Source organism: Oryx dammah, unplaced genomic scaffold (genome assembly GCF_014754425.2).
Source record: "Oryx dammah isolate SB20612 unplaced genomic scaffold, SCBI_Odam_1.1 HiC_scaffold_11, whole genome shotgun sequence".
NCBI classification, from domain to species: domain Eukaryota; kingdom Metazoa; phylum Chordata; class Mammalia; order Artiodactyla; family Bovidae; genus Oryx; species Oryx dammah.
This window is the reverse complement of record NW_024070195.1, coordinates 7,415,897-7,442,996: the sequence shown is the minus strand read 5'-3', so window position 1 is coordinate 7,442,996 and position 27,100 is coordinate 7,415,897. Positions and strand designations below refer to the sequence as shown.

The following is a 27,100-nucleotide window of genomic DNA, read 5'->3' as shown; positions in this document are numbered from 1 at the left end:
TTGTGTCCTTTGATACATAGAGGTGAACTTAGGTTCACCTCCCTCACCTCACCCTAGTCCTGGCCCTGAAATTAGCCCTTCTCTCTTCCAACAAAGCATTTGACAAAGTATTTGAAACCACCAAGAATGCTTGTTAAAAGGTGAATTAAGTGCATAATTTTCATTCCTCCATTTGAACTCCTATGACAATCTGGGATATCCAAATCTGAACATCATTTCTGAAGCATAAACTAGGCTGTGCTAAGTTTTACAAGGGATGAATAGCCATAAAGAAATTGCTGAGGCATGCCCACTGTTCCATCCCTTGGAGAAGAGAAGCTTTTAAACTCTTATAGAATGATTACGATATGCCAGACGCTGTTGTGTGTAATTTGCATGTGTTAAATTAACACCCTTAATCTTTACAATAGCCTTATAAGGTGTATGCCCTGTGCACCCCTACTTTATACAGAGCTTAGGGGGAGAGGAAAGCTTAATAAATTAGTGAAGGCAGCACGGCTGGTAGGAAGCAGAACTAGGTTCCGAATCACAAAAGCCTGATTCCACATTCTGTACTCTTAACCAACTATAAACTGTAGCTGCTATATCATCTTCCTCATATTTAAGGAGTTATTTCAGACTCTGGCATCTTCTGGTGCAGTTTGTTTCCAGCAAACTGCATTTTTAGGCTTCACTTAGACATCACGGCTCCTCTCCTAGCATTTTTTTTTTTTTCCTTCTCTTGGCTGACACAAATGACTTATATTCTATCCTCACAAGAGCAAAATCTGAGCCTCCTGGAGATCCATCCATTCCTACTTAATACTCTACCCATGGCTATTTCCCCGAGCTGAAATCGAGGCCAACAATTAAACCCCAGGCCTATTGTATTATAGTAGTAGTGCTCGATCTCTGCCCCTCCTACCCCAACGGGCTTGGGGGAGCTAATAGAAAGCCACATTTAACTCTTAGGTACAGAAAAGCAAACCCCACTTATCTGGCTGCGAGTGAGCATATTGGGCACCATCTTAGCAAGTTCAATGTCTCAGCAGGTCATATCTCTCAGGGGAAGAAATAATCCATGTTCTTTTACATTTTGTTTAGCTAATGATGTGTACAATATTTTCCCATATTCTTTTACAATTGTTGAATTTTAATGGATTGGGTAAAACAGCCCAGCCCAGTGCATAAAACAGAAGGTCTCAGTGAAACAGTCTAGTTATCCAGGAAATACTCACTTCTGTAGCTTCAGAAAACACCTCAGCTGTTAAAAAACAATGTCCCCTGGGGCTTCTTTTCCTCTGCCTGGATTCCAGGATCTCATTGGTCTTGAAGGGACTACGGCTTTCTCCCTGCTGCCGTCCTAACCATTGTGATTTGTTCTTTTTTGCAGGACCCTATGGATCTACTCTGAAACGGGTACATGGGTATATCCTATGTTTGCCAAACTCAGCCCAGTGGGTCTAGCAGCCTTCTTCTCTCTCAGCTACATCTTTGCCATCAGCATCTACCTATTTGGAGAGAAGCTCAACCACTGGAAATGGGGTCAGTTCATTTCTTTTTTACCTACAGAAACATTTCTTTGTTATGTGTCTTTACTCCTCCTGAAAACAGAAGGATACCCTAGTAAAGCAGAAGGCAGTAATGTTTGATGCCTTTGTCCAAAGTAGGAAAAATCCTGGGGGAAGTTCCCACTTTGTCAAAAGACCCCATCAAATTATCTCCCCCATTGCTCCTCCAAACAACACCTCATTTAACTTTACAGCTAAACGCCATCTTGTTTAGAGAGCTTTTGATCCAAAGAGCATGGTGTCACCATCCCCTCCATGAAAAAATGGACTCAGAACCTCCCTCCCTTGAGTGGGGACTTGAGATTCACAAGCTCTTCAATGTCAAGATTTCTTCTTCGACTGAAATGGGTCCAGGTGACCTTCTGAGCTCCTCCCACCCTCAGCTGTGCCTTCCCTGAAGAGTTACCACCCCTCTCCCACTAGGTTGCTTCTCAGACTTCAGTAAAGTGTTCATCAGGTAAAATCACACCCTGTACCTGAGGTCAGAATTCTCGTTGGAGGTTTTAGGCAATGTGAGTATGTCAGAGAGCTGAGCTTTCTAATTATAGGTAGGCAGAACCATGTTGCTTCTTCATAGCAAAAAAATAAGCCTAACTTAGTTGGTTTTAAAGTGAAAGATTTCATTTTCTTCCCTGCTTCCGCTACTGCTCCCACCCCCAGAATATTTTCTTTTGGAAAAGTAACCACGGAAAAGTCAGGTTGCGAAATATCCATGATTTGTTACCTACCCCAGGAGAAGTGCAGGAACTCCACTCTGATTTTGTACATAAGGAAGGCAAGAGTCACACACAGTCCCCCACCACACACCCACGAGCCATTCTGTTCTATTAAAATAGAAGTGGCATCTTCCGCCCAATCTATGAACTGGTGTGAAAACATAAGCCTGTGTATGCAAAAAAATTAAAAAGAAAAACCAACAGTCTGAAGGTTCAGTACAAGAGTGTATATTTCTGAGAGGAGACTGAGACCCTGGAGAAATAAGCATACAGCTTGGCTTTTTCACATATTTTCGACTCTTGGAGAATTTAACCGGTTAAGAAAGCCTCAAAGGCAATATTCTCCTTGAAAGCAAACACTTTAAAAGAAAAAAATGAAATACTAAAATTACTCAAAAAATCAGGATTTCAAATCACAGGAAATTATCCAGAAAAAAAAAAAAAAAAAGTGTTGACATTTCAGATGTGCTGACTTCTGATTCTAACTAGTTTTGGCTTCCTGAAGTTCTGGGTAGATTTTTGATGCCTTCCCAAAATCTATATTAAAAAAAAAAAAAAAGAAAAGAAAGGAAGAAAACTAATCCATTTAAAACTTGGCAGAAAATGTGCAGAGAAAAAAGTGATTACTCAGAGCTTAGAGAACAATAACTTTTTAAATCAATTGTATTGAGTTCAATAGGATTAATTTTTAAATTGACAGGCTACAGTGACTTTTAAACATTTTATTGAATTAAAAAAAAACACTTTTCACTGCATTCATATTATTGAAATTGCTGTTTTCAACACAAAGCCCTTTTAACAAGCCGAAAGCCCCAGTGAGCAAATGAGTTAGTGTCAATGTGTGGTCACTCATTTGCATCATGCATATGTGAATATTCATGTTAGCGACAGACACTACCATCAGTGGCTGTGTTTCTCTCTTCTCTCCAGATTTTTAACTCCTTAAGAATAGAATGGGTATTATATATGAATTCTATGTAGCATTGGAATAGGATGTGTTGTATTCTGAACTGATCTTAATTATAAACGGTTAAATAAGAAATTAAAAGAGAAACTAGATCACATAAAATTCCAATGGCAGTGAACACTGGCTTGCATGTCCATTCACTCTGTCATATCCGACTGCTTGTGACCCTGTGGACTGTGGCCCACCAGGCTCCTCTGTCCATGGGACTTTCCAGGCAAGAATACAGGAGTGGGTTGCCATTTCCTACTCTAAGGAATCTTCCCGGCCCAGGGACTGAAACTGCGTCTCCTGAGTCTCCTGCATTTGTAGGCAGATTCCTTACCACTGAGCCACCTGGGAAGTTAGCCATGTCCCCAGTGAACCCTTAAATCACCTACAACTAAACAGACCTAAATATGTGAAAACATTTCTCACTTCCTATTCTGCTGAAAGCCCTGTAAAGAAAGTGAAAAAGTCACTGCTCATGCCTGACTCTTTCCAACCCCACGGACTACACAGTCCATGGAATTCTCCAGGCCAGAATACTGGAATGGGTAGCCTTTCCCTTCTCCAGGGGATCTTCCCAACCCAGGGACCGAACCCAGGTCTCCCGCATTTCAGGCAGATTCTTTACCAGCTGAGCCATCAGGGAAGCCCAAGAATACTGGATTGGGCAGCCTATCCCTTCTGCAGCGGATCTTCCTGACCCAGGAATGGAACTGGGGTCTCATTGCAGGCAGGTTCTTTACCAACAGAGCCATCAGGGAAGTAAGTCTTCCTCAATTGACAGATGAAAGTCTGAGTCTTCAGAAGGCTCACAAGGGTCTCTGTGAGCCAGGCCCTGCCTTGACTCTTGCTCACCTATCTGCAGTAATGCTTCAGGTCCTCAGTGATAAGATGACCTGTATGAAGGGCAGTTGCACAGCTCCATTTGCCCAGGACCGTCGTGGTTAATGCCTGCTGTGCACATGTGAACAGAGTTTTACCCTGGCCAGGCTTGAACAACACTTCCTTCTACCTCTGAGTTCCTCTCCAAGCCCTCTGTTCTAGATGTATGGAAACATGTAGGTAGCCAGCTGCTCCGTCCGAATTGAGGGCTAACTCTGCTTTCTGGCCTTGCCCACAGCCTGAGCTTCCTTGGATGAGAACAGAAATTCAGAGGAGTGCTTTGATGATGCAGTGGGAGGCAGTGGTTAGGAGGAAACTTCTGTGCCTGATTGCCTGGGCTCCTCCCTTGGGCTCACCACTTACAGACCTGTGACCCTGGGCAAGGCACTCCATGTCCTCGCATTCTGGTTTTCTCTTATGCATCATGGAGACAATTTTAGTTCCCTCCTCATAGGATTCTGGAGGATCAGAAATGACTTAGGAAGTGTCAACTGCCAAGAACAGGGTCTGAAACACAGGGTTAGTCACTACAGCCGTAATAATTACATTATTACTATTGCCGTAATAATTTCATTCTCACCAAGGAAAAATCAGTAACCTTCTTTTCTGTGTGGATATTCCAATCATCTCCTGCAACGGCATGCACACATTATCAGTTTTCCCCAGCTGAAGGTGATTAAAAGTAGCAACCACCTGCTGCTGCTGCTGCTAAGTCGCTTCAGTCGTGTCTGACTCTGTGAGACCCCATAGACGGCAGCCCACTAGGCTCCTCTGTCCCTGGGATTCTCCAGGCAAGAATACTGGAGTGGGAGCAACCACCTAACAGAACGCAAATTGACAGAAGTAGTGTAGTTCCTAAAGAACTTACAGAGTGAAATGGGAGGTCAGGCTAATTGAAGCTAAAATTAATTGGAATCTCTGTTACTGAAATCCTGAGCTACTCTCGCTGGGGGTCACCAGCCAGCCACCAGGTGATCAAGAAGTATCCCTTAGGACCCAGGTCATATGCAGGTGTCTCTCTAGTAGTCGTGCTCAAATGTGACTATAGATTTACGAAATCACTAGGGGAATTTTAAGAATACTAAGTCCCAAGCCCACCCCAGACCAATTAAATCTATCCATGGAGATGGGGACTTAGCATGGGTATTTTTCAAAACTTCTCAGTTATTTTAATTTATCGTCAGGGTCAAGAACCACTGTCATAGAAAAGTGCCTCTCAAACTTGTATGCACCTGCAAATCTTGTTAAAATTAGGATCTTGTTAAGATGTCGACTGTCATTCACTAGATCTGAAGAAAAGCTTGGAGTTCTGTCCTTCCAGCATGTGCCCCCAGAGAGACGGACACTGCTGGTCTGAGAACAAGGCCCGATGTGCCACAGGACGCTGGACTCCTCCCAGCTGAGATAATTGAATCTACTAGCTTCCTTGTGCAATATGGTGTTTTCCCAAGTCAGCTGCTTAGACGAGAAGGGTGTTGGTAATGATGGTCATGTCTACACACATTCTGCCTCCTCAGGAGAAGTTTTAGAAGGTCAATAACCATGAGTGACACCAGGAATCAAGTGTAAACTTGGAAGTGTATGACATTCTCCAAGGGTATATAAATGCAGAGAGCAAGCCCTGGGCACCAGGAAACAACCCTGTCAGGCCCACAGGAAGGTGCCGCTGGCCTTCAAAAAGACACTGTGGCTCAGAAAGCTCTCAAGAGGTTCCAGAGGACCAACCTGCTTGAGTTGTTACCATCTCATTCCCAGACCTGTACTAGCTTTTCTGTGTCATGGAACAGAGGGGTGGACAAGCACTGAGCCAGTTATTGTGGCCAGAAACCCACTGTGTAAGAGTCATTTTCTATGTTGCAGGCAGAGTGAGGTGGAACACGGATTTCCATCACTGACGAAAGCCAACGGGGGGATGCAGTCTTTGTTAGATCACTGAAAGCTTGGCTCACAGTGTCTGAGCACCTAGAGATGCTCTCGACAGATTGCTTCCACTCTGAATGCTCAGAGAGAGGGGCTGTCATGGGGTCCCAACACAGGCCCCCTTCTCTGCCACTTAATATTTAACTTTGCTTTTTGTTTCTCCCCCTTCTTGATAAGACATAAAGATGCTGACGCCAGGACGCAAGTCCATCAGGAAGAAAAACCCAAGAACCCACAAGATATATCAGGCGTGAAAGGGGCCAAGTGCCTCCAGGCCAAAATGGAGAGCCTCTTATATGTAGGTGTGGCTGGAGAGGCGGTCAGCTTACCTGGGGCCCATGGTCCCTGTCCTTACATTCACATGAGGGCCATGTGCCAGGCGTATCCTTTGTCAAGGCCCAAGACCACGGATTCTTTCCTCACCAGGATAGTTTATAAGCTGAAGATTCCAATCTGGCCAAGTAACCTTGTGATGGTGCCTTGGACAGAATGACATTAAAATCTTCCTTTAATATCATTTCCTATAGATCAGATTTATTTAAAGGAGATTTTATTGTTGAAAGCTGCTTAGAGGCCATCTAGTATATCCCCTTGGTTTTATCCATGAAGAGATTTGTTATAAGGTCTATCTTGCATATTGTCCCTGATCATTTCATAAAAAAGAGTCCTACCGTGAGTTGACTCTACATGTATGTATAAAGCATAACCCCACCAGGCACCATTTAGTCAAAAAGAAGAATATAGCTCCTTTTTGCATTTCTTGTCCTAACTTCATCTCTCTAAGCTCTAAGAGAGTCCACTCAGGATTATTACTTTTCCCTCTTCCTCAGCCTCTTTTCCCTTGAGGATTTCTCCAGTCAGCTCTCAATTCCATCTCTTCCCACTACTTTCTGCACTGTGACTTGTACTCATCTATGTTCGAATCTCATTCTTCTAACACCTCATATCCCCCCAACAATCTGCCTTCTCACCCTTTTCCAAGCCAAGCCTCTGAAGCTCAACAAATGTTCTTCAGATTTTCAGCTCTAAGTCAGTAGCTTTTATGATTGTGGATACATAGGTGTCAATTTTTTGAAATAGTATGATTTTACTTATCTCGTATTCCAACTGTACGAATAATAGGGTATATAAGTATGTATGTGTCCATAGTGATGTTGACTAAAGGAGTGGTTTCCCTTACCATGCCCGCAGAAAATGTTTGAATCTTGCATGAGACGAACATTAAATGTTTGGCCTAAAATATCTCTACTCCTTGGTACTAACAGAGGATAAAGAGAGGACTGAAATAATTCAGGATGGGAGGAGATCAAAATGGGGTAGTGGGAGTATGCCGGGCTCACCTTCCCTCACGAAAACATCAGAACCACAAATACATATAGAGCGACTCTCGCCGAAGTCAACCTGGGGACCAGCAGAGCAGCTAGTCTACAACCCAGGCTGTAAAGAAAGATCCACGCAGAGCTGAGGAGGAGGGAGGAGAAGCAATCTGCTCAGGACCTCCCCTCACTGGTGGGGGACACAGGGGAGGGGGAGATATCACAGGCGAAGGGATCCTCCCTGGGGAACGAGGACTTTGAACCACATATCAGGCACCTCAGCCCTTGGGTCCGACGTGGGAAAGATGAGCCCGCTTGGCTGGCTTGAAAACCAGTGGGGTTTACTAAGCGCTGTGAGAGACAGCCTCCTCTCTTAAGGAGGTCAGACACAGGTCTGCATCCTCCCCACGACAGCATAGAGGCAACTGGTTGCAAAATGCTTGGGGGCCACCTCGGGGTGCCCCCCAGCCCGCACCAGTCTCCGGCTCCAGCCCCTCTTGCTCTGGTGGTGCTGGACTCCTCTAAGGCAGAGGCCACCGTTGCCAGCGAGAGTATGCACATTCAAGGGCATGGAGCCAGCCTGGCCCCTGGCCCTGCTCTGACCAGGGTGGAGGCAGCCATTACCAGCTCATGAATCCCTGCCCACACTCCGGAGGGTGAGTGTCATTGCAGCAGGACAGATCACCTCTGGGGGGCGGTGGGGTGGGGTGGGGTGGGGGGGTCAGCTCAGTGGCATGGCATCAGCCTCTAACTGAGGGCACACATCGGGGAGAGAGTAAAACCAGCACCCAAGTGCAGCCCCAAGGCCCTAGGCCCCGCTTTTGTCTCAAACCAAGATGGAGACTGCCGTCACACCCGAGAGAAACCAACCCCCTCAGTGGTCATTGCTCCAGCCCCTCTGCCCCCAGCCACCGCCCCCCTCCAGCAGAGCAGTGACAGTCACTGAGCACAGAAGCAGCCCTGCTTGCATCTGGTTCTGGCTCTCGCCCCTCCAGCCCCAGTCCTTCCACCCACCAAGGCCATGACCAGCAGCACACCCTGGATGAAGACACGCTCACTTCAAAGCCGGCTCTCCCACCAGAGCTGATGGGCTCACGCAGGCTCCAGGGGAATGCTCCGACACAAGGACTTGACGTCAAGACAGAGAGGAGCATCTGTTTCACCTGACTTCACACAGATGAAGGAAGTTAAACAAAGTGAGAAGACAAGAGGACTATGCTTCAAATGAAACAACAAACAGTGCTAATGAAACAGATAAATAATTTATCTGACAAAGAATCCAAAGAAATAGTAATAAGAATGCTAAACTGGAGAAAAGAATAGATGAATACAAGAAGAATTTCAACAAAGAACTAGAAAATACAGGAAAGAATCAGTCAGAATTGAAAAATGCAATGACTGAAATGAAAAATACTCTAGAGTGCATGAGAAGGAGATTACATGATACAGAGCAATGCATGATCAATCTGGAAGATAGACTAATGGGAATCGCCCAAGCAGAACAGCAAAAAGGAAAACAAACTTAAAAACAAAATAAATGAGAATAGTCTAAGAGACCTCTGGGACATTATCAGTCATACTAACATTAGTGTCTTAGGGTTTCCCAGAAGAAGAGAGAGATAAAAAGGGTATAAAATGTATTTGATAAAATCATGGTTGAAAACTTCCCAAACCTGAAGAAGGAAACAGATGTGCAGGTACAGAAGCACAAAGAATTCCAAACAAGTTGAACTCAAAGGGACTTACACCAAGACATATCATGATTAAAATGGACAAGGTTAAAGACAAAAAGAGAAGTCTAAGGACAGCAAGAGAAAAACAGAGTGTCACACACAAGGGAACCCGCCTAAGGCTATCAACTGATTTTTAGCAGAAGGTTTGCAGTTCAGAAGGGAGTGGCATGATATAGGTAAAGTGCTTAAAGGAGAAAATTACAACCTAGGATACTCCTCCCAGGAAGGTTATCCTTCACAATTGAGGGAGAGATAAAAAGCTTCTCAGACAAGAAAAAATCCAGAGCTCTTCAGTACTAAACCAATCTATCTTCTCAGGTGGTTCACTGGTAAAGAATCCACCGGCCGATGAAGGAGACGCGGATTTGATCCCTTGGTGGGGAAAATCCCCTGGAGGAGGACATGGCAACCCACCCGTGTTCTTGCCTGGAAAATCCCATGGACAGAGGAGCCTGGCAGGCTGAGTCCATGGGGTCACAGAGTCGGACATGACGGAGTGCACGGAGAGAGAGAAACCGATCTTACAAGAAGTGTTAAGGGGTGGTCTTTAAATAAAAACGAAAAGGCTATAAAAAAAATAAAATTATAGGAAGGGGAAAATCCTACTAGTACAGGCAAATATATACTAAAGGCTGTGGATCAACCACTGACATAAGATAGCATGAAGTTTAAAAGATAAAAATGTAAAATAAACTATACAATAAACAGGGAAGGCACAGACATGAAGATATAAAATGTGACATCAAAAACACAAAACATGGAGATGAGAGGGGAAAATGTAGGCCCTTTAGAATGTGAATATTCATTGGAAAGACTGATGCTGAAGCTGAAGTTCCAATACTTTGGCCCACCTGATGCTGGGAAAGATTGAAGGTAGGAAGAGGATGAGATGGTTGAATGACATCACCAACTCATGGACATGAATTTGAGTAGGCTCCAGGAGTTGGTGATGGACAGGGAGGCCTGGTATGCTGTAGTCCATGAGGTCACAAAGAGTCGGACACGACTGGGCAACTGAACTGAGCTGAACTTTAGGATCTGTTTGAACTTAAATGACTACCAGTTTAAAATAAATCGATATAGTTACAGATCAGCATATATGAACTCCACAGTAACCACAAGTCAAAAAACTACAACGTATATACAAAAACCAGCTATGCATTGTGAAAACATGGTTAGAGATAAATTCTGAAGACTCAAAGAAATCTAGAGACTGTTGAGCCCCATGAGAATTCAGGACTAAGAACCCATCCCTACCTTCTAGAACCCAACAAAAAAATATGATTCCGGTGATATTCACAGGGTGTGAGTGCCCTCAGAGCTTCGTGGTTGGACATGGAGACTCGGATCCAGTGGAAGGAGCCACCTGCCTTCCTTCCCCTGAGGAACTTCCCACCATCGCCTCCACTCCTGCTTCTGCTGTTTCTCTCCAAGACGTCGTGTTCTGTTGTGTCTCTTGACTCGAGAAGGAATCCCCAATCCTTGGCACCCAGGGTTGAAGCAGTGGTTCTGTTGTGTCTCTTGACTTGAGAAGGAATCCCCAATCCTTGGCACCGGAGGTTGAAGCAATGAGCTTTTGATTACAGTTAGACTTGAAGTGCTGAGGGTTGGTAACAACATGGATAAACAAAGTTTTAGGTTGCCTCAGAGAGATCCTAGAAGGAACAACTTTGAGAAGTTTACAATGAGCAAACTCTTGAATACAAGAAAACTAACATGTTGCTTCTGAGAAGGCAGTGGCACCCCACTCCAGTACTCTTGCCTGGAAAATCCCATGGACAGGAGCCTGGTGGGCTGCAGTCCACGGGATCGCTAAGAGTGAGACACGACTGAGCGACTTCACTTTCACTTTTCACTTTCATGCATTGGAGAAGGACATGGCAACCCACTCCAGTGTTCTTGCCTGGAGAATCCCAGGGACGGAAGGGCATGGTGGGCTGCCGTCTATGGGGTCGCACAGAGTCGGACACGACTGAAGCGACTTAGCAGCAATGTGTTGTATACCTGAAAACAGACTCATTAAAGGCCCTAAATGTATACTTCAGAAAAGAGAAGATATTGTGCTTATGTCTACAGACCTAATGTAGAGAAGACCTAACTGGGGCAAAGAGAATTCACATCAAAAACATAAAACAAGTGGAAGCATCAATGAAAAGAACATGAAACGTAAAGCTAGATAAATCAGCAAGGCTTCACTTAAGTTATTGGATGTAGTATGGATTGATGAGGAACTGAAGAAAGGAGACTGTGCTGAAAGATGTTGAGAGGCATGAATTCAAAGGTGGCTGTGGGGGCTGGGTGATTAGGAGCTGGCCGCCCTAGAAAATCAGTGTGCTGAGGCAGCTACAGGAGGACCTCATGTCATCAGTCTCTAACACCTCTGAGAAGAGGAGTTCCAGCAAAATGCAATGATAAGCTATTTAAAGTTTACTGTTAAGGATATAACTGATGGAGGGGGCAGGGTTTGAAGAATAAAGCCTGGAATTGCAAGCTGAGACTGTTATGGTAATATGAGCCAGGAGTAACAGGGCTCTAGAAGGGCTGAGAAGAGGCTGAGCTGAAAAAAGACTGCGTTTGGCAAGACAGGAAGGACAATGAGTTAATGAAGTTTCTGAAGTTTCAAAGTTTATGCGAAGATTTGTGATCATTAAAGATGGAGGTACGAATTGTTGGCTAAATGGAAGTCATTCTAGAAATCTAATGCTACAATTTCAGTAGAATAAACCCCTCTAATAAGCTTACTAAACACTAATCAATATGCCAGTACTTTTCTACCCATGACAATAAACTGATTTGGTGAAAGGTCACAAAATGGCCCCTAGTTAGGAGAATAGCCATGCTTCTATTTTCTCTCTCATTTGATTGATGTGGTCTCTTCATCTGCAAAGTCTCAAAATTTGTCGACAGACTGTGTGCAGCCTTCAAACACATGCCGAAGGCAACAGCCATCAGTGGTTCACAGGAAATGTTCAGAGCCACAGGATGCCAACCGCCCCTTTGGTCAGCTGGGCAGCTGTGAGCCACGCCCCAAGCAGGACAGCAGAAATGTCCCCTCCTGTCCTTGCAGCAGTGCTGGCGGATTTCAGAGCTCTTCAAGTATATCATCTGGCCTGTGGAAAAGTTTCCTCAACTCTCCACACGAGAATACCCGTTAGGGAAGCCCTGATGACTGAGGTCTCTTTCTATTCTCGTTTGTACAGGTGACAGAATGCAACCGGGGAAGAAGAGGAAGTGATCAGACACCGTTTTCCAAGAACTAAGAAGGAAGAAAACATGAGAAATTTTTTCCCATCTTTTTTTTTTTTTTCCTGGTAGGGGAAGGTGGTGGAGCAACATAGGAAAGTAGAAGGGACAGGGAATGATATATAAATGTTAAACAAGGGTTATGAAAGTGGGGGATTAATTTGAGGACTTTTGGCTTTTTGAAACATTTGCCCCTAAAACAATTCCTGCTCTCTCAGAATTTGTGACCTCTGTCTGACCTCTGGGGAGGATGGTCTGTGGTCAACATCTCACCGAAGGCCAAAGAAACTCATGTAAATGCGGTGTCAGAGAATGTTTAGAGAAATGCAGTGTCAGAGAACGTTTAAAGAGAAAGGAACTTAGGGTCATCCACACTCTTCACAGAGAAGGAGCCTGAGGACCTAGACGGGAAGTTACCTCATGCAGCCAAAGCTTTAGTGTTAGAACCAAGACAACAACTTTTAGCTCCCAGACCTGCCAACTCCCAGTCCTGGCCCATTTCTGAATAATCCCAATTTTCCTCAAAAGAAGCACTTTCATAAGCTAGTTATTTTCATGGATTTTTCATCTATTTTTTTTTCCTGTAAATGGAAATATAGGAAGATGGCTGCTGCTAGCAAATTAGCTGGGGCAATGAGAAAATAAGTTATAAAAATATTGGGAAATCTATCCCTTTGTGAGCAAGCATTTGGGGCAAGTAAACACAGAACACAGGGACATCGTTAGAATCTCTTACATGGGAATACTGATTGATTCATTAAATAAACGTACATTTTACTTGGGGAACAGTCTGGATGGGAAGTGACATGATTATGACTGCTGAGACTGCTTTGGCACGAAGCACTTTGCTGAGTTGTTGTTCAGTCGCTCAGTCGTGTCCGACTGTTTGTGATCCCAAGCACTGAGGCACGCCAGGCTTCCCTGTTCTTCACCATCTCCAGGAGTTTGCTCAGACTCATGTCCATTGACTCAGTGACGCCATCCAACTCATCTCGTGGCTTAGTTAGGTTATGGTTTAAAAAAGCTGATTGTCAGCTGATTAACGAACGTGTTCATAAACCTGCTTTAATTTTCCTAGAGAATTTTTTCTTTATTTTCAGACACATTTTATAAAGAATACAAATGATTAGTGGTAGGTAATCACGTTCGAGTCCATCAGAACTCCAACAGACCCATATGGGTTGGATGAATTGTACTTGGGCTTTCCAATCTAACGTGATACAGGAGAAATATGGTTAAAATGGACGCCAAGGGCGGTTTGATAGATTTAGGGAAGAGAGCAGAATATTCCGATAGGACAGGGAGTCCAGGGGAAGAACAAGACAGGCGCCAAGAGATCTGCCGGATCTCCACTCCTCTTCAGTTATGCAAATACGAGCCTCGAGTCTTTTGTTCTGAAGCTGGAAACACCACCTCCTTTCCCACACCAGCTGCTTCTGGACTGCTCCACACACACGGTCTCAGTGGGAGCCCAGAAACAGTTGTCACAGTGGAAATTCTCCAAAGGTGAAGCCCACAGGGGATCACCCAAATTTTCCACACCCCCTGAATGACTCGGGCTGCATATTTCTCAGAGTCACAGTAAGCTCCTGCCTGGGATGAGCCTGCAGATTTCTATTTGTGACTTCACTGTCCCTGAGATCAAATTAAACTCTGCTAGCTGAGTGACCGGCCACCGCGCAGTAGCTATTCCAGCCCTAGAAATACCTCAGAACCATTCCCCACTGAGCACAGACGTAATCACACAGTGCTTCCTTGGTCCTGCTGTAGCTTAAGAAAGGACAAGCAATAGAACACCCGTCATGAACACTAATGTGTTCATTAAAAGGGAGATAGTGTCAGCTGCCTACATAAAGCTGTGTTAGACCCTTAGTGGTTAGAGAACAATACAAACCAAATGATAATGATGAGAAAACTGGCAATATTTGTATAGGGTCATGAATTTAAAGCAACTCTCACCTCCAAGACCTCATTTATCTTGGGAGTAGTTCAGTCGTTTGGTCGTGGCTGACTCTTTGCAACCATGGACTGCAGCACGCCAGGCTTCCCTGTCCTTCACTGTCTCCCAGAGCTGGCTCAGATTCATGGGCTGGTCCATCCTGTGCTTATATTCTGGAGTTGCTCTCTCCCATGTGACACCAATTTTGAGTTTGGGGAGAAGACTTGCCTGGTTTGCCTAAACAATGCATTAGCTCCATCCTGCCTGAGAATGGGTCATTTGTTTCTCAAGCTATTTTTGGCTCCTCTGCACCTACTTGCTTGCAATACTTGTCATTACAGGAAGTCAGTTTCATACACTGTAATCCCCAAATGCGTGGTGCTGGCATGTAGAGAGTGTGGGGTGTGGGGGAAGGGGGTTGAGGAAAGAGTGAGGAGGCCAGTCTCCCAGAAGGCTGACTGGCTGAGCGCTGACCCCACCCAAAGTCTGGGTACCCCCACCCCAAGGGCACAAGTGTCAGAAACCTGAGTCCATATCCAGACTTTATTTTCCATTCTCATGTAGCTGATGTTTCCTTTCTTTCTTTTTTTTTAAATAAGAGCATTTGAGTAGGCAGCAAAGCCAGTCAGAACTGTTTATTTATAGCAGTGGATTTTCAATGCTGTATAAATTAGAAATCATTGCTGAATGAGGCCTGCGCCCACTCACACACGCAGGGCCGCTATCTGAGAGTCCTTTCACACAGTTTGACTGTACACAGTCTAAAACGGGAGAAAATGACATGCTCCAAGTCAAATGACGGAGTCACAGCTAAACTGCAAAGCAGAAAACCAGCAATTATTTTTCTCCAGCACAATATGGGGAGTACGACAGGTGCAATTATCCAATATTATTTAACAGCACTGGTTTGTGGTGCAGGGAGAAAATAAAGGTTTCTGTGTCGTGAAGAGAAAAAAAGAAAACGGGAAAGAACTTGCCTCCAGCCCCTGTTTCTGTGGATTAAGCTGTGTTATGTAAATTGAAACTGGCCTGGATTCCAGAAAAGAAAGGAAGAAGCACCTGGCTCCCTCGGCCTGGCTCCCCGGAAGCTCCCCACTTGCGTCACGAGGGACTCTTGAGAAAGGCCCTTTCCTGGGGATCCTGAGCCGCCTTCTCAGAGGCAATGGCTCCAAGTAAGACTTCGTGGAAGGCTGAGCTTCCTGAACTCCTGTCCCTTAGAGGGAAAGCGTCTCCAGCAATGATTCCTCCACCCTCAACTGAATTAAGATGCAGTAAAAGCGAGGTAATGGCAACCCACTCCAGTACTCTTGCCTGGAGAATCCCAGGGACGGAGGAGCCTGATGGGCTGCCGTCTACGGGATCGCACAGAGTTGGACACAACTGAAGCGACCTAGCAGCAGCAGCAGCAAAAGCAAAGGCAGACCACAGGAATAATTTTCACTCCCTTAATCAGATCTCCAGGATTTTGTCCTTCAGCACACTTTTATTTCCACCCCCAAGCCTTTCCTTTCTTGGCCATCCTACTTGGATAAGTTGAATGGCGTCGTCGACTGAATGGAGCGTTTGAGCAAACTCTGGGAAATGGTGAGGGACCGGGAAGCCTGGCGTGCTGCAGTCCATGGGGTCACAAAGAGTCGGGCATGACTGAGCGACTGCACAACAACAAGCCTGGAAAGACCTCTCTTCTTCCAGCTTTTATCAAATAAGTTGTCCTTCGGGCTTCCAACTCTGTCTGAGTGTCACTTAGTTCTAAAAAGGTCTCTCTTGCCGGTCCAGGGCAGCGGGCTCTTCCTCCCAACTCCCATCGCAGGCCCCACCCCTCCTTCTACTCCTCTCCTTTTCGCCTCTCCCTCTGGGATTCTGTTTCCATAACAATAAGGAACGCTGAAAAGAACCTAAGCATCAGAACCCCGTCAGACCTGAATTTAAATCCTGACTCCACCACTCAGTATTTACATAGAACCTGGGGAAAACAGTTCACTTTTCTGAGTCTTGGTTCCTTAAAGTCACTTGATAATCCCGATCAAGTAAGATGACTTAAAGTGATGCATGCAAGCGTTTGGCATGTCCCCTCCCCATTCCACCTCGCTTAACTGCAAACTCCTGGAGCCCAGGTAGTTCTCTGTATCCCCCATAATGCCTAACTCCATGCCATGAGAAAGTACTGAAAATACATGCAGACTCACTTGAGGATTGCTTACAACTTCCAAATTTTACAGGCCTATTCACCAAAGAGGAACTAAAAAGCCTCTTGATGAAAGTGAAAGAGGAGAGTGGAAAAGTTGGCTTAAAGCTCAACATTCAGAATACTAAGATCATGGCATCTTGTCCCATCACTTCATGGGAAATAGATGGGGAAACAGTGGAAACAGTGTCAGACTTTATTTTTGGGGGTTCCAAAATCACTGCAGCTGGTGATTACAGCCAGGAAATTAAAAGACGCTTAATCCTTGGAAGGAAAGTTATGACCAACCTAGATAGCATATTAAAAAGCAGAGATATTACTTTGCCAACAAAGGTCCGTCTAGTCAAGGCTATGATTTTTCCAATGGTCATGTATGGATGTGAGAGTTGGACTGTGAAGAAAGCTGAGTGCTGAAGAATTGATGCTTTTGAACTGTGGTGTTGGAGAAGGCTCTTGCGAGTCCCTTGGACTGCAAGGAGATCCAACCAGTCCATCCTAAAAGAGACCAGTCCTGGGTGTTCATTAGAAGGACTGATGCTAAAGCTAAAATTCCAATACTTTGGCCACCTCATGCGAAGAGCTGACTCATTGGAAAAGACCCTGATGCTGGGAGGGATTGGGGGCAGGAGGAGAAGGGGACAACAGAGGATGAGATGGCTGGATGGCATCACTGACTCGATGCGCATGAGTTTGGGTGAATTCCAGGAGTTGGTGATGGACAGGGAGGCCTGGCATGCTGCGATTCATGGGGTCACAGAGTTGGACACGACTGAGGGACTGAAATGAACTGAACTGAATCACCAAATAGCTTCCTCCTTTTCCAGAAGCTGAGAGTCCCAGCATGAGATTCACTGTTTCATTTAAGATACTTTCTCCATCTTAAGTCCCAGAATCCTACTGACAATGGTGATCAAATTTTCACATGATATAGCAGTGGAAAGCATATGGATAGAATGGGACTTAGGATGAGTAAATTTTTATAAAGAAATAGAAAGATGAGGGAAGGCCTGAAGAATAAACATTGCATACAGGTGACTTTCCAGATTGGACTGTCAGAATGACATTCATTAATCCAAGGAGAGCCCATAGGATACTAGGATTCAAGTCAGGGAGACCTTTAAACGGTAGGGGGGAGGGCATCAAAAATAAATCATGTTTAGCTCTAAATTTATTTTCCTTTAGGTGCCTGCCCACCTCTTCTTCACAGATGATACCTGCTGTCATTGAGGCGTGGTCTAGTTTAACTCTTACTTCATCGTAACTAAGACTTCTTCAGTCACTCCATGATATGAGTCTTCAGGGACCTTGGAAAGGGGACTCTGCCACCCCAAATATCTTGCCAATGTACAAAAAACCTCCTTCACTAGAAACTAAAACCTTTCATTTTACGTGGAGAGACATATTGAACATAAACACTTCTGAGGCCTTCCCTGGTGGCTCAGATGGTAAGGAATCTGCCTGCAATGCAGAAGACCCATGTTTGATCCCTGGGTCAAGAAGATCCCCTGGAGAAGGAAGTGGCAACCCACTCCAGTATTCTTGCCTGGAAAATTCTATGAAAAGAGGAGCCTGGCAGGCTACAGGCCATGGGGTCACAAAGAGTCAGATACAACTGAGCAACTAACACTTTCACTTCTTATGAGAGAGGTAAGCTATTGACTTACACTCATCCATGTCCAATTATCAATGAAGGATGTTTGATGATTTAAAAGTATGTTTTAATATGGCAAGAGGCATGCTTGGAAGAATAAAAATGGGGATATTGTAAGGAAAGGAGCAGTACAGAAAGAGTCAGCTACAGACTCAGAGGACAAACCTTACTAGTCCACAATGTTTTACCACCTGGCTGCCAAGAAATGACTGGCTATGTGTGCCGTGTTGCTCACCCCTCCTTCTGAGAGCTAATCTACGGCTGGAGTACCCCCAAATAGAGTAGACAGTGATCTTGGCCACTGATGGGTTAGAAAAACTCTGCATCCCTTTGAGGAAGCATGGCTGTGACCCACCACACTTGATGATTCCAGTCTTGACCAACTGGCTGCACCACAAGAATTTAAACTTGCTTTATGACTGGGGAGAGAAGTCACTGCAGGGTTGTCACCATTCTTAAGAAGAGAGGAGACAGCAAAGACAAAAAGTGATCCCACTGGCTCCTGAAGCAATTCTGATGCCTTCAGAAATGCATTTTACATCATGACCCAGTAGAAACACACACACAAAAAAACCACACTTTTAATATGTATGATAGACCAATTATTTTCTATCCTATTGTTTTCTACTATTTGAAAGATTTTGTGATAAATTGATTTCTTAATACAATAGCAATAGGGTTGCAACCAATCAGTTGAACAACACTGTACTCCATCATATTGTGGGATTCATTTGCTCATTGAACGAGTAATTATAAAGTGCCTACTATGTGTATGAACGGAGAAGGCAATGGCACCCCACTCCAGTACTCTTGCCTGGAAAACCTCATGGACCGAGGAGCCTCGTGGGCTGCAGTCCATGGGGTCACTGAGGGTTGGACACGACTAAGTGACTTCACTTTCACTTTTCACTTCCATGCACTGGAGAGGGAAATGGCAACCCACTCCAGTGTTTTGCCTGGAGAATCCCAGGGACAGGGGAGCATGGTGGGCTGCCATCTATGGGGTTGCACAGAGTCGGACACGACTGAAGTGACTTAGCTTAGCTTATGTGTATGAAAGTGGAAGTGTTAGTCACTCAGTCGTGTCCAACTCTTTGCGACTCCAAGGACTGTAGCCTGCCGGGCTCCTCTGTCCATGGGATTCTCTAGGCACAATTACTGGAGTGGGGAACCATTCCCTTCTCCAGGAGATCTTCCTGACCCAGGGACTGAACCCAGGTCGTCCGCACTGCAGGCGGATTCTTTACCATCTGAGCCACCAGGGATACTTTGTGTATGGCCCTGGCCAAGTGCACGCTGTGGCCTGAGGACAGGAATGTGGTGGCCGTCATTGCATTAGGGCTTGGGGTGTGTGGCCTTTTATCTTTCTGCACCCCTGGGAATACAGAACCAAGCCTAGTTTTTCCAGCTCAGTCTGTTAGCAGCTGCTCTGCCAGGCTCAGCTCCTCTGAGATGCTGACAGGAAGAAGAGAAAAAACACTTCCACTGTGAGAGCTTACAAAACCTTCCGCTGAGGCTTAAGTCTGGCCTGAGCCAATATATTTGGTTACACTTTGGGGATTTGTTTTCACTCAACACTTAATTTTATTAAGATTCAAATGATGAAGTTAGATGACGCAGAGTTAGGAAAACAAATACTATACGACTCCTACCTTGCCAGGAATCTGGTACAGGATTCTGAGAACTCTCAACTGAGGCATGTTTTATTCCATTTGAAAAGTTTTCTAACCAAATCCTAAAATGTACTCATGTTGGACATTTTATGTACATGCATTAACGCAACTTGGCCTATTTTTAAAATCATGGAGTTAAATAAAATTCTTTTTACTGTGAAATAAATTGCGTTGGCACTGCCTGCATTTTCCCCTGTAGACTTCCTGCCATCATGAACTTCCACTGCCCTTATATCACCAAGCCAAAAGGAAGAGGCCAAGAGATCCATCTGCACCCAGTTCAGTCACAGCCGCCTTGCTCAGCAGTGTGGGTAAGCCTCACTTTAAGGGAAAGAAAAGATGGGTTGAAAAATATTCTTCCCAGTTACAGATGAACCTCACTCGGGCCCACCTGGGGGCCATATTAGACCATAGGCATGGAATGAATATAGGGGTTACTTGTGTGACTGTATCAACAATGATGAAGGGAGACTTTGCTGTCATTCTAGTGGGTTTAATGAAAAGGCTATGTGCTCATTCTGTGGCTGCTCACTGGGACAGAGATTGAGATCACAACTCTAGAAGCGGGTGTCCAAGGATGAAAGCCAGCAAAGTCTGAGCTGTTTGTGTGTACATGTGTTTATGTGTGCGTTACAAGAGTTGTGCTTGTACACCTGAGATTCAAGGGCAGCAAGCCCCTTTCCCCCGGTTGGTGGGTGGAGGTGCCCAGGGCAGGCAGCAATTCAACATTTCCGTGTTGCATTCCTGCCTCTCCCCTTCCCCCCTCTCCCCTTCCCCCCTCTACACGCATCACTCATTAGTTCATGCATCTCTCACACGGTCACCCTTGAACACCCTCCCAGTGCTAGCGGTCTCAGCCCCTAGCATAGAATATCATCAGATAAGCTCTTTATCCAGTATCTGCTGCTGCTGCTGCTAAGTCGCTTCAGTCGTGTCCGACTCTGTGCGACCCCATAGACGGCAGCCCGCCAGGCTCCCCCGTCCCTGGGATTCTCCAGGCAAGAACACTGGAGTGGGTTGCCATTTCCTTCTCCAATGCATGAAAGTGAAAAGTGAAAATGAAGTCGCTCAGTCGTGTCCGACTCTTAGAGACCCCATGGACTGCAGCCCACCAGGCTCCTCCATCCATGGAATTTTCCAGGCAAGAGTACTGGAGTAGGGTGCCATTGCCTTCTATCTTAATTAACATTTAGCTAAAACAAGAAGGGGATGACAGAGGATGAGATGGTTGGATGGCATCACCAACACGATGGACATGAGTTTGAGTAAGCTCCGGGAATTGGTGATGGACAGGGAGGCCTGGCGTGCTGCAATCCATGGGGTCACAAAGAGTCGAACATGACTGAGTGACTAAACTAAACTGATCTCTCCAGTCCTTCCCTGTCTGAAGGGCAGACATTATTATCCCAATGATAAGGATGAAGAAACAGGCTCAATGAGGTTGACGAATATGACCAAGAAAGAAAGTTACCCTAGAAAAATGGAGCCCAAGCCCAGTCTGGTCAGTTCAGATGGCTCCTTTTCTTTACACCATGTAACTTCTACCAAATCTTGCTTCTGTTTCCTTCATGGTGTCTTTCCCTCAGGATCAGTCCTTTCTGCTGACTCCTCAAGATCATTTTATACCCTCTGATATGACATGGGAAGGTACAGGCCCCAGGAAAATCACATCATGGTGAAAAACTCTCTCTTCAGAGCCGGAGCAGCTCAAATGGCCATGAAAATGGGTTACATGGACATTGTGAGGAGCCTCATACAATGTGGGGAGGCGGGGAAGGAAACACAGCTGACCCTTGAACAGTGAAGGGGTTAAGAGTGACGACCCCGCCCACAGTGGAGAATCCGTGTATCTTGTATAGTCAGCCTTCTGTATCCGAGGTTCCTCCGTACTCATGACTCCACACCCATAGATCTAACCAACAGCAGATCAAACGGTACTGTAGCATTCACTACAGAAAAAAAAATCCGTGTAAAAGTGGACCTGTGCAGTTCAGATTTGTGTTTCTCAAGGTCAGCCATAGTGCAAAGAGCTGCTGAGCTGTATACAGGAGAGCTATTCAGTCTTGCCTGCATATTTGGAGTTATCTGGGAAGCTTATAAAAATACTTTTGCCCAGATCCCTCCTCCAGAAATTCCAAATTGTTCTAGACTTTGGATTAGGCATTAGGAGTTTTAAAAGCACTTCTAGGTCATTCCAATGGGCAGCCAGAGTTGGAAGCACTGATATACAGGAATTCTGTTTGTATATTATTTTGAAGTGGCAGCAGCTGAGGCCTAGTTGAATATAGTAAGTTTTGATTGCTTTCAACATCACCTGGGAGAGCCCCCCCCTTCTATCCTCGCTGCCTTCTGAGGCCCTACCATCCTAGCACCCGGCAGATTGGGAGGCTTCACTGACGACGGTCTGCTCTGTTCAGATGCAGGTGACTCGGGCAGAGTGCGGGGCCAGCCTCTGAGGGTGGTTCACAGTCCTCTCCAGAGCTTTCTGGTGGGGTCTTCTCACAGCTGCCTGTAGATCTCCTTGCGGTTCCCTCGCAGAGACAAAGCACAACGGCTAGAACCCAGTGGAGGCTCCTGTTGGGAACTCTGCTGGCAATCAGCCTTCGGATCTGAACTGCGGCACTGACCCGCCTGGATCTCCAGCCTGCAGGCCCACCCTTCAGATTTTGGACCTGCCAACCTCCACGACAGCTGAGCCAACCTCTGTGAAACCTCTGTCTCTCTCTCTCCACCTACCCACCCACCCAGACACACACCCACACACCCAGACACACACACCCACACCCAGACACACACACACCCAGACACACACCCACACACCCACCCAGACACACACCCACACACCAAGACACACCCCCACCCATTGGCTCTGCATCTCTGGAGAACCCTGGCTAACACACCCCTCTCCTTTCCCCTCCCCAGCCTCACTTCCTCCTCGTCTGCGCCCCCCCTTCCCAGGCCCGGCTCCACGCCTGCCCCTTATTCACTCACCCCTCTCTGATGACGCCTGCAGCCCCTGTGAGTCACAGGCCTATAATAAGCCCTCAGCTTCCGTTTGACAAATTCTCTCTCCTCTCTTCATTCAAGAGTCTCCCCAGATCCCACATCATCCAATCAAGGAAACAACAGTCTGTCCTTCCTCGGATGAGTTCATTCAGTGGAACAGATTTCAGAAAAAAATTAATACATGCATGTTGCTTTGAAAATTGAATTCTGAGACTGTTCCACACATAACTGTAATAGGCCTCGGTGTTGCAAAGTTCTCTGCTTTAGGGGCCAGGCTGCAAGGGGCTGGGTGTGGACCACAGAGATTCATCCTTGGCACATTCTCACACGTGCTAAAGATACTCAAGAGGCCATAGCTTTGGGTGTGACTTCCCAACTGAGGTGCTAAAGGCCACTGCCCTCCATGGCTACAGATTTTACAACCAGCCTCACACTACCTCTGTCCATGTGACACTGCTTACCAGGTGCACTGGGTCAGAAGGAGTAAAGGGGTCGGACAAATCTGTAGGCATATGTTCTCCTGCCTTCTTTCTGAGGGCAAAGCCCGTTCTTACACAGTTCAGCTCAATTCGTGTCCGACTCTTTGCAACCCCATGGACTGCAGCACGCCAGGCCTCCCTGTCAGCCAACTCCCGGAGTTTACTCAAACTCATGTCCATTGAGTAAAGGAGTCAGGAGTAAAGGAGTAAAGGGGTCAGGACAAATCCATAAGCATATGTTCTCCTGCCTTCCTTCTGGGGGCAAAGCTCATTCTTACCAAAGTTCAGCACAAATGATCAATATGTTACAATTACTCTGGAGCCTCATCAACCCCACTTGTGCTTTACCTGCAGACCATTCCACAGTCAGAGGCCATTAGTATCTGAGATGAGAAGAATTAAGGGAAAGTGAAAGTTGCTCAGTCGTGTCTGACTCTTTGCGACCCCACGGACTATACAGTCTATGGAATTCTCCAGGCCAGAACACTGGAGCAGGTAGCCTTTCCCTTCTCCAGGGGATCTTCCCAACCCAGGGACTTCCCAACCCAGTTATTGCAGAAGCTCTGCAAGGGTCATCACGGCCCCCTGCTCAGGGGATGATGGAGGGCTGGGGGGCAGTATCCCTCCCTTTCCTACTGCACGTGCAGAGGGGCCTGGTGGTGCTGCTGCAGCTGCCATCACACCACACTCTCAGCAGGCATTGCAGGGGCTCATTGGAGGGGCCACTGAACACACTGCTCCACCAACGAGCTGCACATTCAAAGGCTCCTAAATGGTCTGGGGAGAGGAATCCTTGGGTAGCCAGGGGATAAAGAAAACACGAGTTAAGGGCATGGCAACCCACTCCAGTATTCTTGCCTGGAGAACCTTCTAGACGGGGGTAGCCTGGTGAGCTACAGTCCATAGGACGGCAGAGTTGGACGGCAGAGTTGGACACAAACTGAAGCGACTTAGCATGCACACACACGCATGCAAGCTCATGTTATTGAGGCTGGTCTGAAAGACGATGAACTTCACAGGTAAGCAATTCAGTGAGTCCACAACATTTACCATCTTGGGTAACTCATTCAACCTTTCAGATCTGGGTTTCCTCCTATATAAATTGAGAGAGCAATACTTACTTTGTGTTAGAGTTACTTTAGGGACAGACTTTAATAATGAAACTAGAACACAGCCCAGTGTGTGGCCCCAATAAACTTCCATTTCCTTCTCTGCTCTCTTAACTCAAAGGCTCTATTAATCCAATGAGGGGTTAATAATGGGGGCACCAGAGGTCAGAAAATTTTAATGGGAAGGACACTAATCTATCACTTGCACAGCTTCACAAAATCAACAAAAGAGTCCCAATCATTCCCTGACTGAAAAATACAAATAAGAGACCATTACAAATGACCCAACAATATAAAAGTCAGAGAAGGCAATGAAAACTTGTAAATGCCAACCCAGCAATTCTAGTTTTAGACTCCTCTAAGTCTTGACAGAGCGCTGAAATTTTAGCGAACGTCACCACTTCAAGCTCCATTGTAACTCTCCTCTTCCTTCCACACAACACATGGGAACACCTCCCAAGTGTCCTTGCATTATTATAGGGCATTAGAGATAAATTCATTTTTCAACTAACAAAAGACAAAGAGGCCCTCCTGGACATTCAGAGACAGAGTGTTTAAAGCACACTGGCTAGTTTCAATTCTCTCTTCTTGTAGTAAGACGACTCGGCAGGATGTCCTTGCAATGGTCATGTCCAGCTAATGGAGTGGGAAACCGTACATCCTCCTCTGGTCTGCAGACGCAGTTTTGTCTATCTCATGAATAGTTCTGGGCTTACAATTAAATGGAATGATGAGAGCCCTCTGGTGGCTAAACTCACTCTTCCGTTTTCTTGGAGAGATTAAATTCCCTTCTGTTGTGAAAGTCCTATGAGTTATTCTCATTAACAACTTGCTGCATGAACATCATTGTTTCTCCACCTGTGTCCCTTCCCCCTTCGATAAAGAGATGATGAGGTATTTTATTTTCAATCTATTTGATGCTCTCACTCTGCAAATATCTGGGCAGATATTTAATCCTTATGAAAAGATAAACACATTTTAAAAAATTAATTTTCAGACATTTGTCTAACATATCTATTGAGCATCTATAGCAAGTCAGGTACTACGTGATATGCTGGTCCATGAACTCCTTAGGCCTAAAGGAGAAGAGGGCAACAGAGGATAAGATGATTGGATAGCATCACCAACTCAATAGACATGTGTGCGAGCACCTGAGATGGTGAAGGACCAGGAAGTCTGGCTTGCTGCAGTCCATGGGGTCACAAAGTATCAGATTGGATTGAGCCATTGAACAACAACAACAAAGTTAAGTTTGGCCACAGGTCAAACAACAGGGAGGGAACACAGCCCCGCCCATCAACAGAAAATCCGATTAAAGGTTTACTGAGCATGGCATATTTAACTTATATATTTAATTTCTATGCAGAGGACATCATGAGAAACGCTGGACTGGAAGAAACACAAGCTGGAATCAAGATTGCTGGGAGAAATATCAATCACCTCAGATATGCAGATGACACCACCCTTATGGCAGAAAGTGAAGAGGAACTAAAAAGCCTCTTGATGAAAGTGAAAGTGGAGACTGAAAAAGTTGGCTTAAAGCTCAACATTCAGAAAACGAAGATCATGGCAACCGGTCCCATCACTTCATGGGAAATAGATGGGGAAACAGTGGAAACAGTGTCAGACTTATTTTGGGGGGCTCCAAAATCACTGCAGATGGTAATTGCAGCCATGAAATTAAAAGACGCTTACTCCTTGGAAGAAAAGTTATGACCAACCTAGATAGCATATTCAAAAGCAGAGACATTACTTTGCCGACTAAGGTCCATCTAGTCAAGGCTATGGTTTTTCCTGTAGTCATGTATGGATATGAGAGTTGGACTGTGAAGAAGGCTGAGTGCTGAAGAATTGATGCTTTTGAAGTGTGGTGTTGGAGAAGACTCTTGAGAGTCCCTTGGACTGCAAGGAGATCTAACCAGTCCATTCCGAAGGAGATCAGCCCTGGGATTTCTTTGGAAGGAATGATGCTAAAGCTGAAACTCCAGTACTTTGGCCACCTCATGCAAAGAGTTGACTCATTGGAAAAGACTCTGATGCTGGGAGGGATTGGGGGCAGGAGGAGAAGGGGACGACCGAGGATGAGATGGCTGGATGGCATCACGGACTCAATGGACGTGAGTCTGAGTGAACTCTGGGAGTTGGTGATGGACAGGGAGGCCTGGCGTGCTGCGATTCATGGGGTCGCAAAGAGTCAGACACGACTGAGCGACTGAACTGAATTGAACATGGCCCCACCCATCAGAACAAGACCCAGTTTACCCCTCAGTCAGTCTCTCTCAACAGGAAGTTTCCATAAGCCTCTTATCCTTATCCATCAGAGGGCAGAGAGAATGAAAACCACAATCATAGAAAACTAATCGAACTGATCACATGGACCACAGCCTTGTCTCACTCAGTGAAACTATGAACCATGCCATGTAGGGCCACCAAAACCGACGGTCATGGTAAAGAGTTCTTACAAAACGTGGTCCCCTGGAGAAGGGAATGGCAACCCACTTCAGTACTCTTGCCTTAAGAACCCCATGAACAGTGTGAAAAGGCAAAAAGATGGGACACTGAAAGATGAACTCCCCAGGTCGGTAGGTACCCAATATGCTTCTGGATATCAGTGGAGAAATAATTCCAAAAAGAATGAAGAGATGGAGCCAAAGCAAAAACAACACCCAGTTGTGGATGTGACGGGTGATGGAAGTAAAGTCAGATGCTGTAAAGAACAATATTGCATAGGAACATGGCATGTTAG

At 45.6% G+C, this 27,100-nt stretch overlaps 1 protein-coding gene across 1 annotated transcript in view; it reads left to right on the top strand.

Moving 5' to 3' along the window:
- The window catches only part of LOC120869926 (androgen dependent TFPI regulating protein), a 92,751-nt gene extending 79,648 nt beyond the window's left edge, over positions 1-13,103 (top strand). Inside the window, exons 6-7 of the mRNA XM_040249274.1 lie at positions 1,373-1,524; positions 12,270-13,103. Coding sequence (XP_040105208.1) covers positions 1,373-1,524; positions 12,270-12,304 — 187 coding nt within the window. The 3' untranslated portion in view covers positions 12,305-13,103. The remainder of the gene's footprint in view (positions 1-1,372; positions 1,525-12,269) is intronic.
- Positions 13,104-27,100: the final 13,997 nt, after the last annotated feature.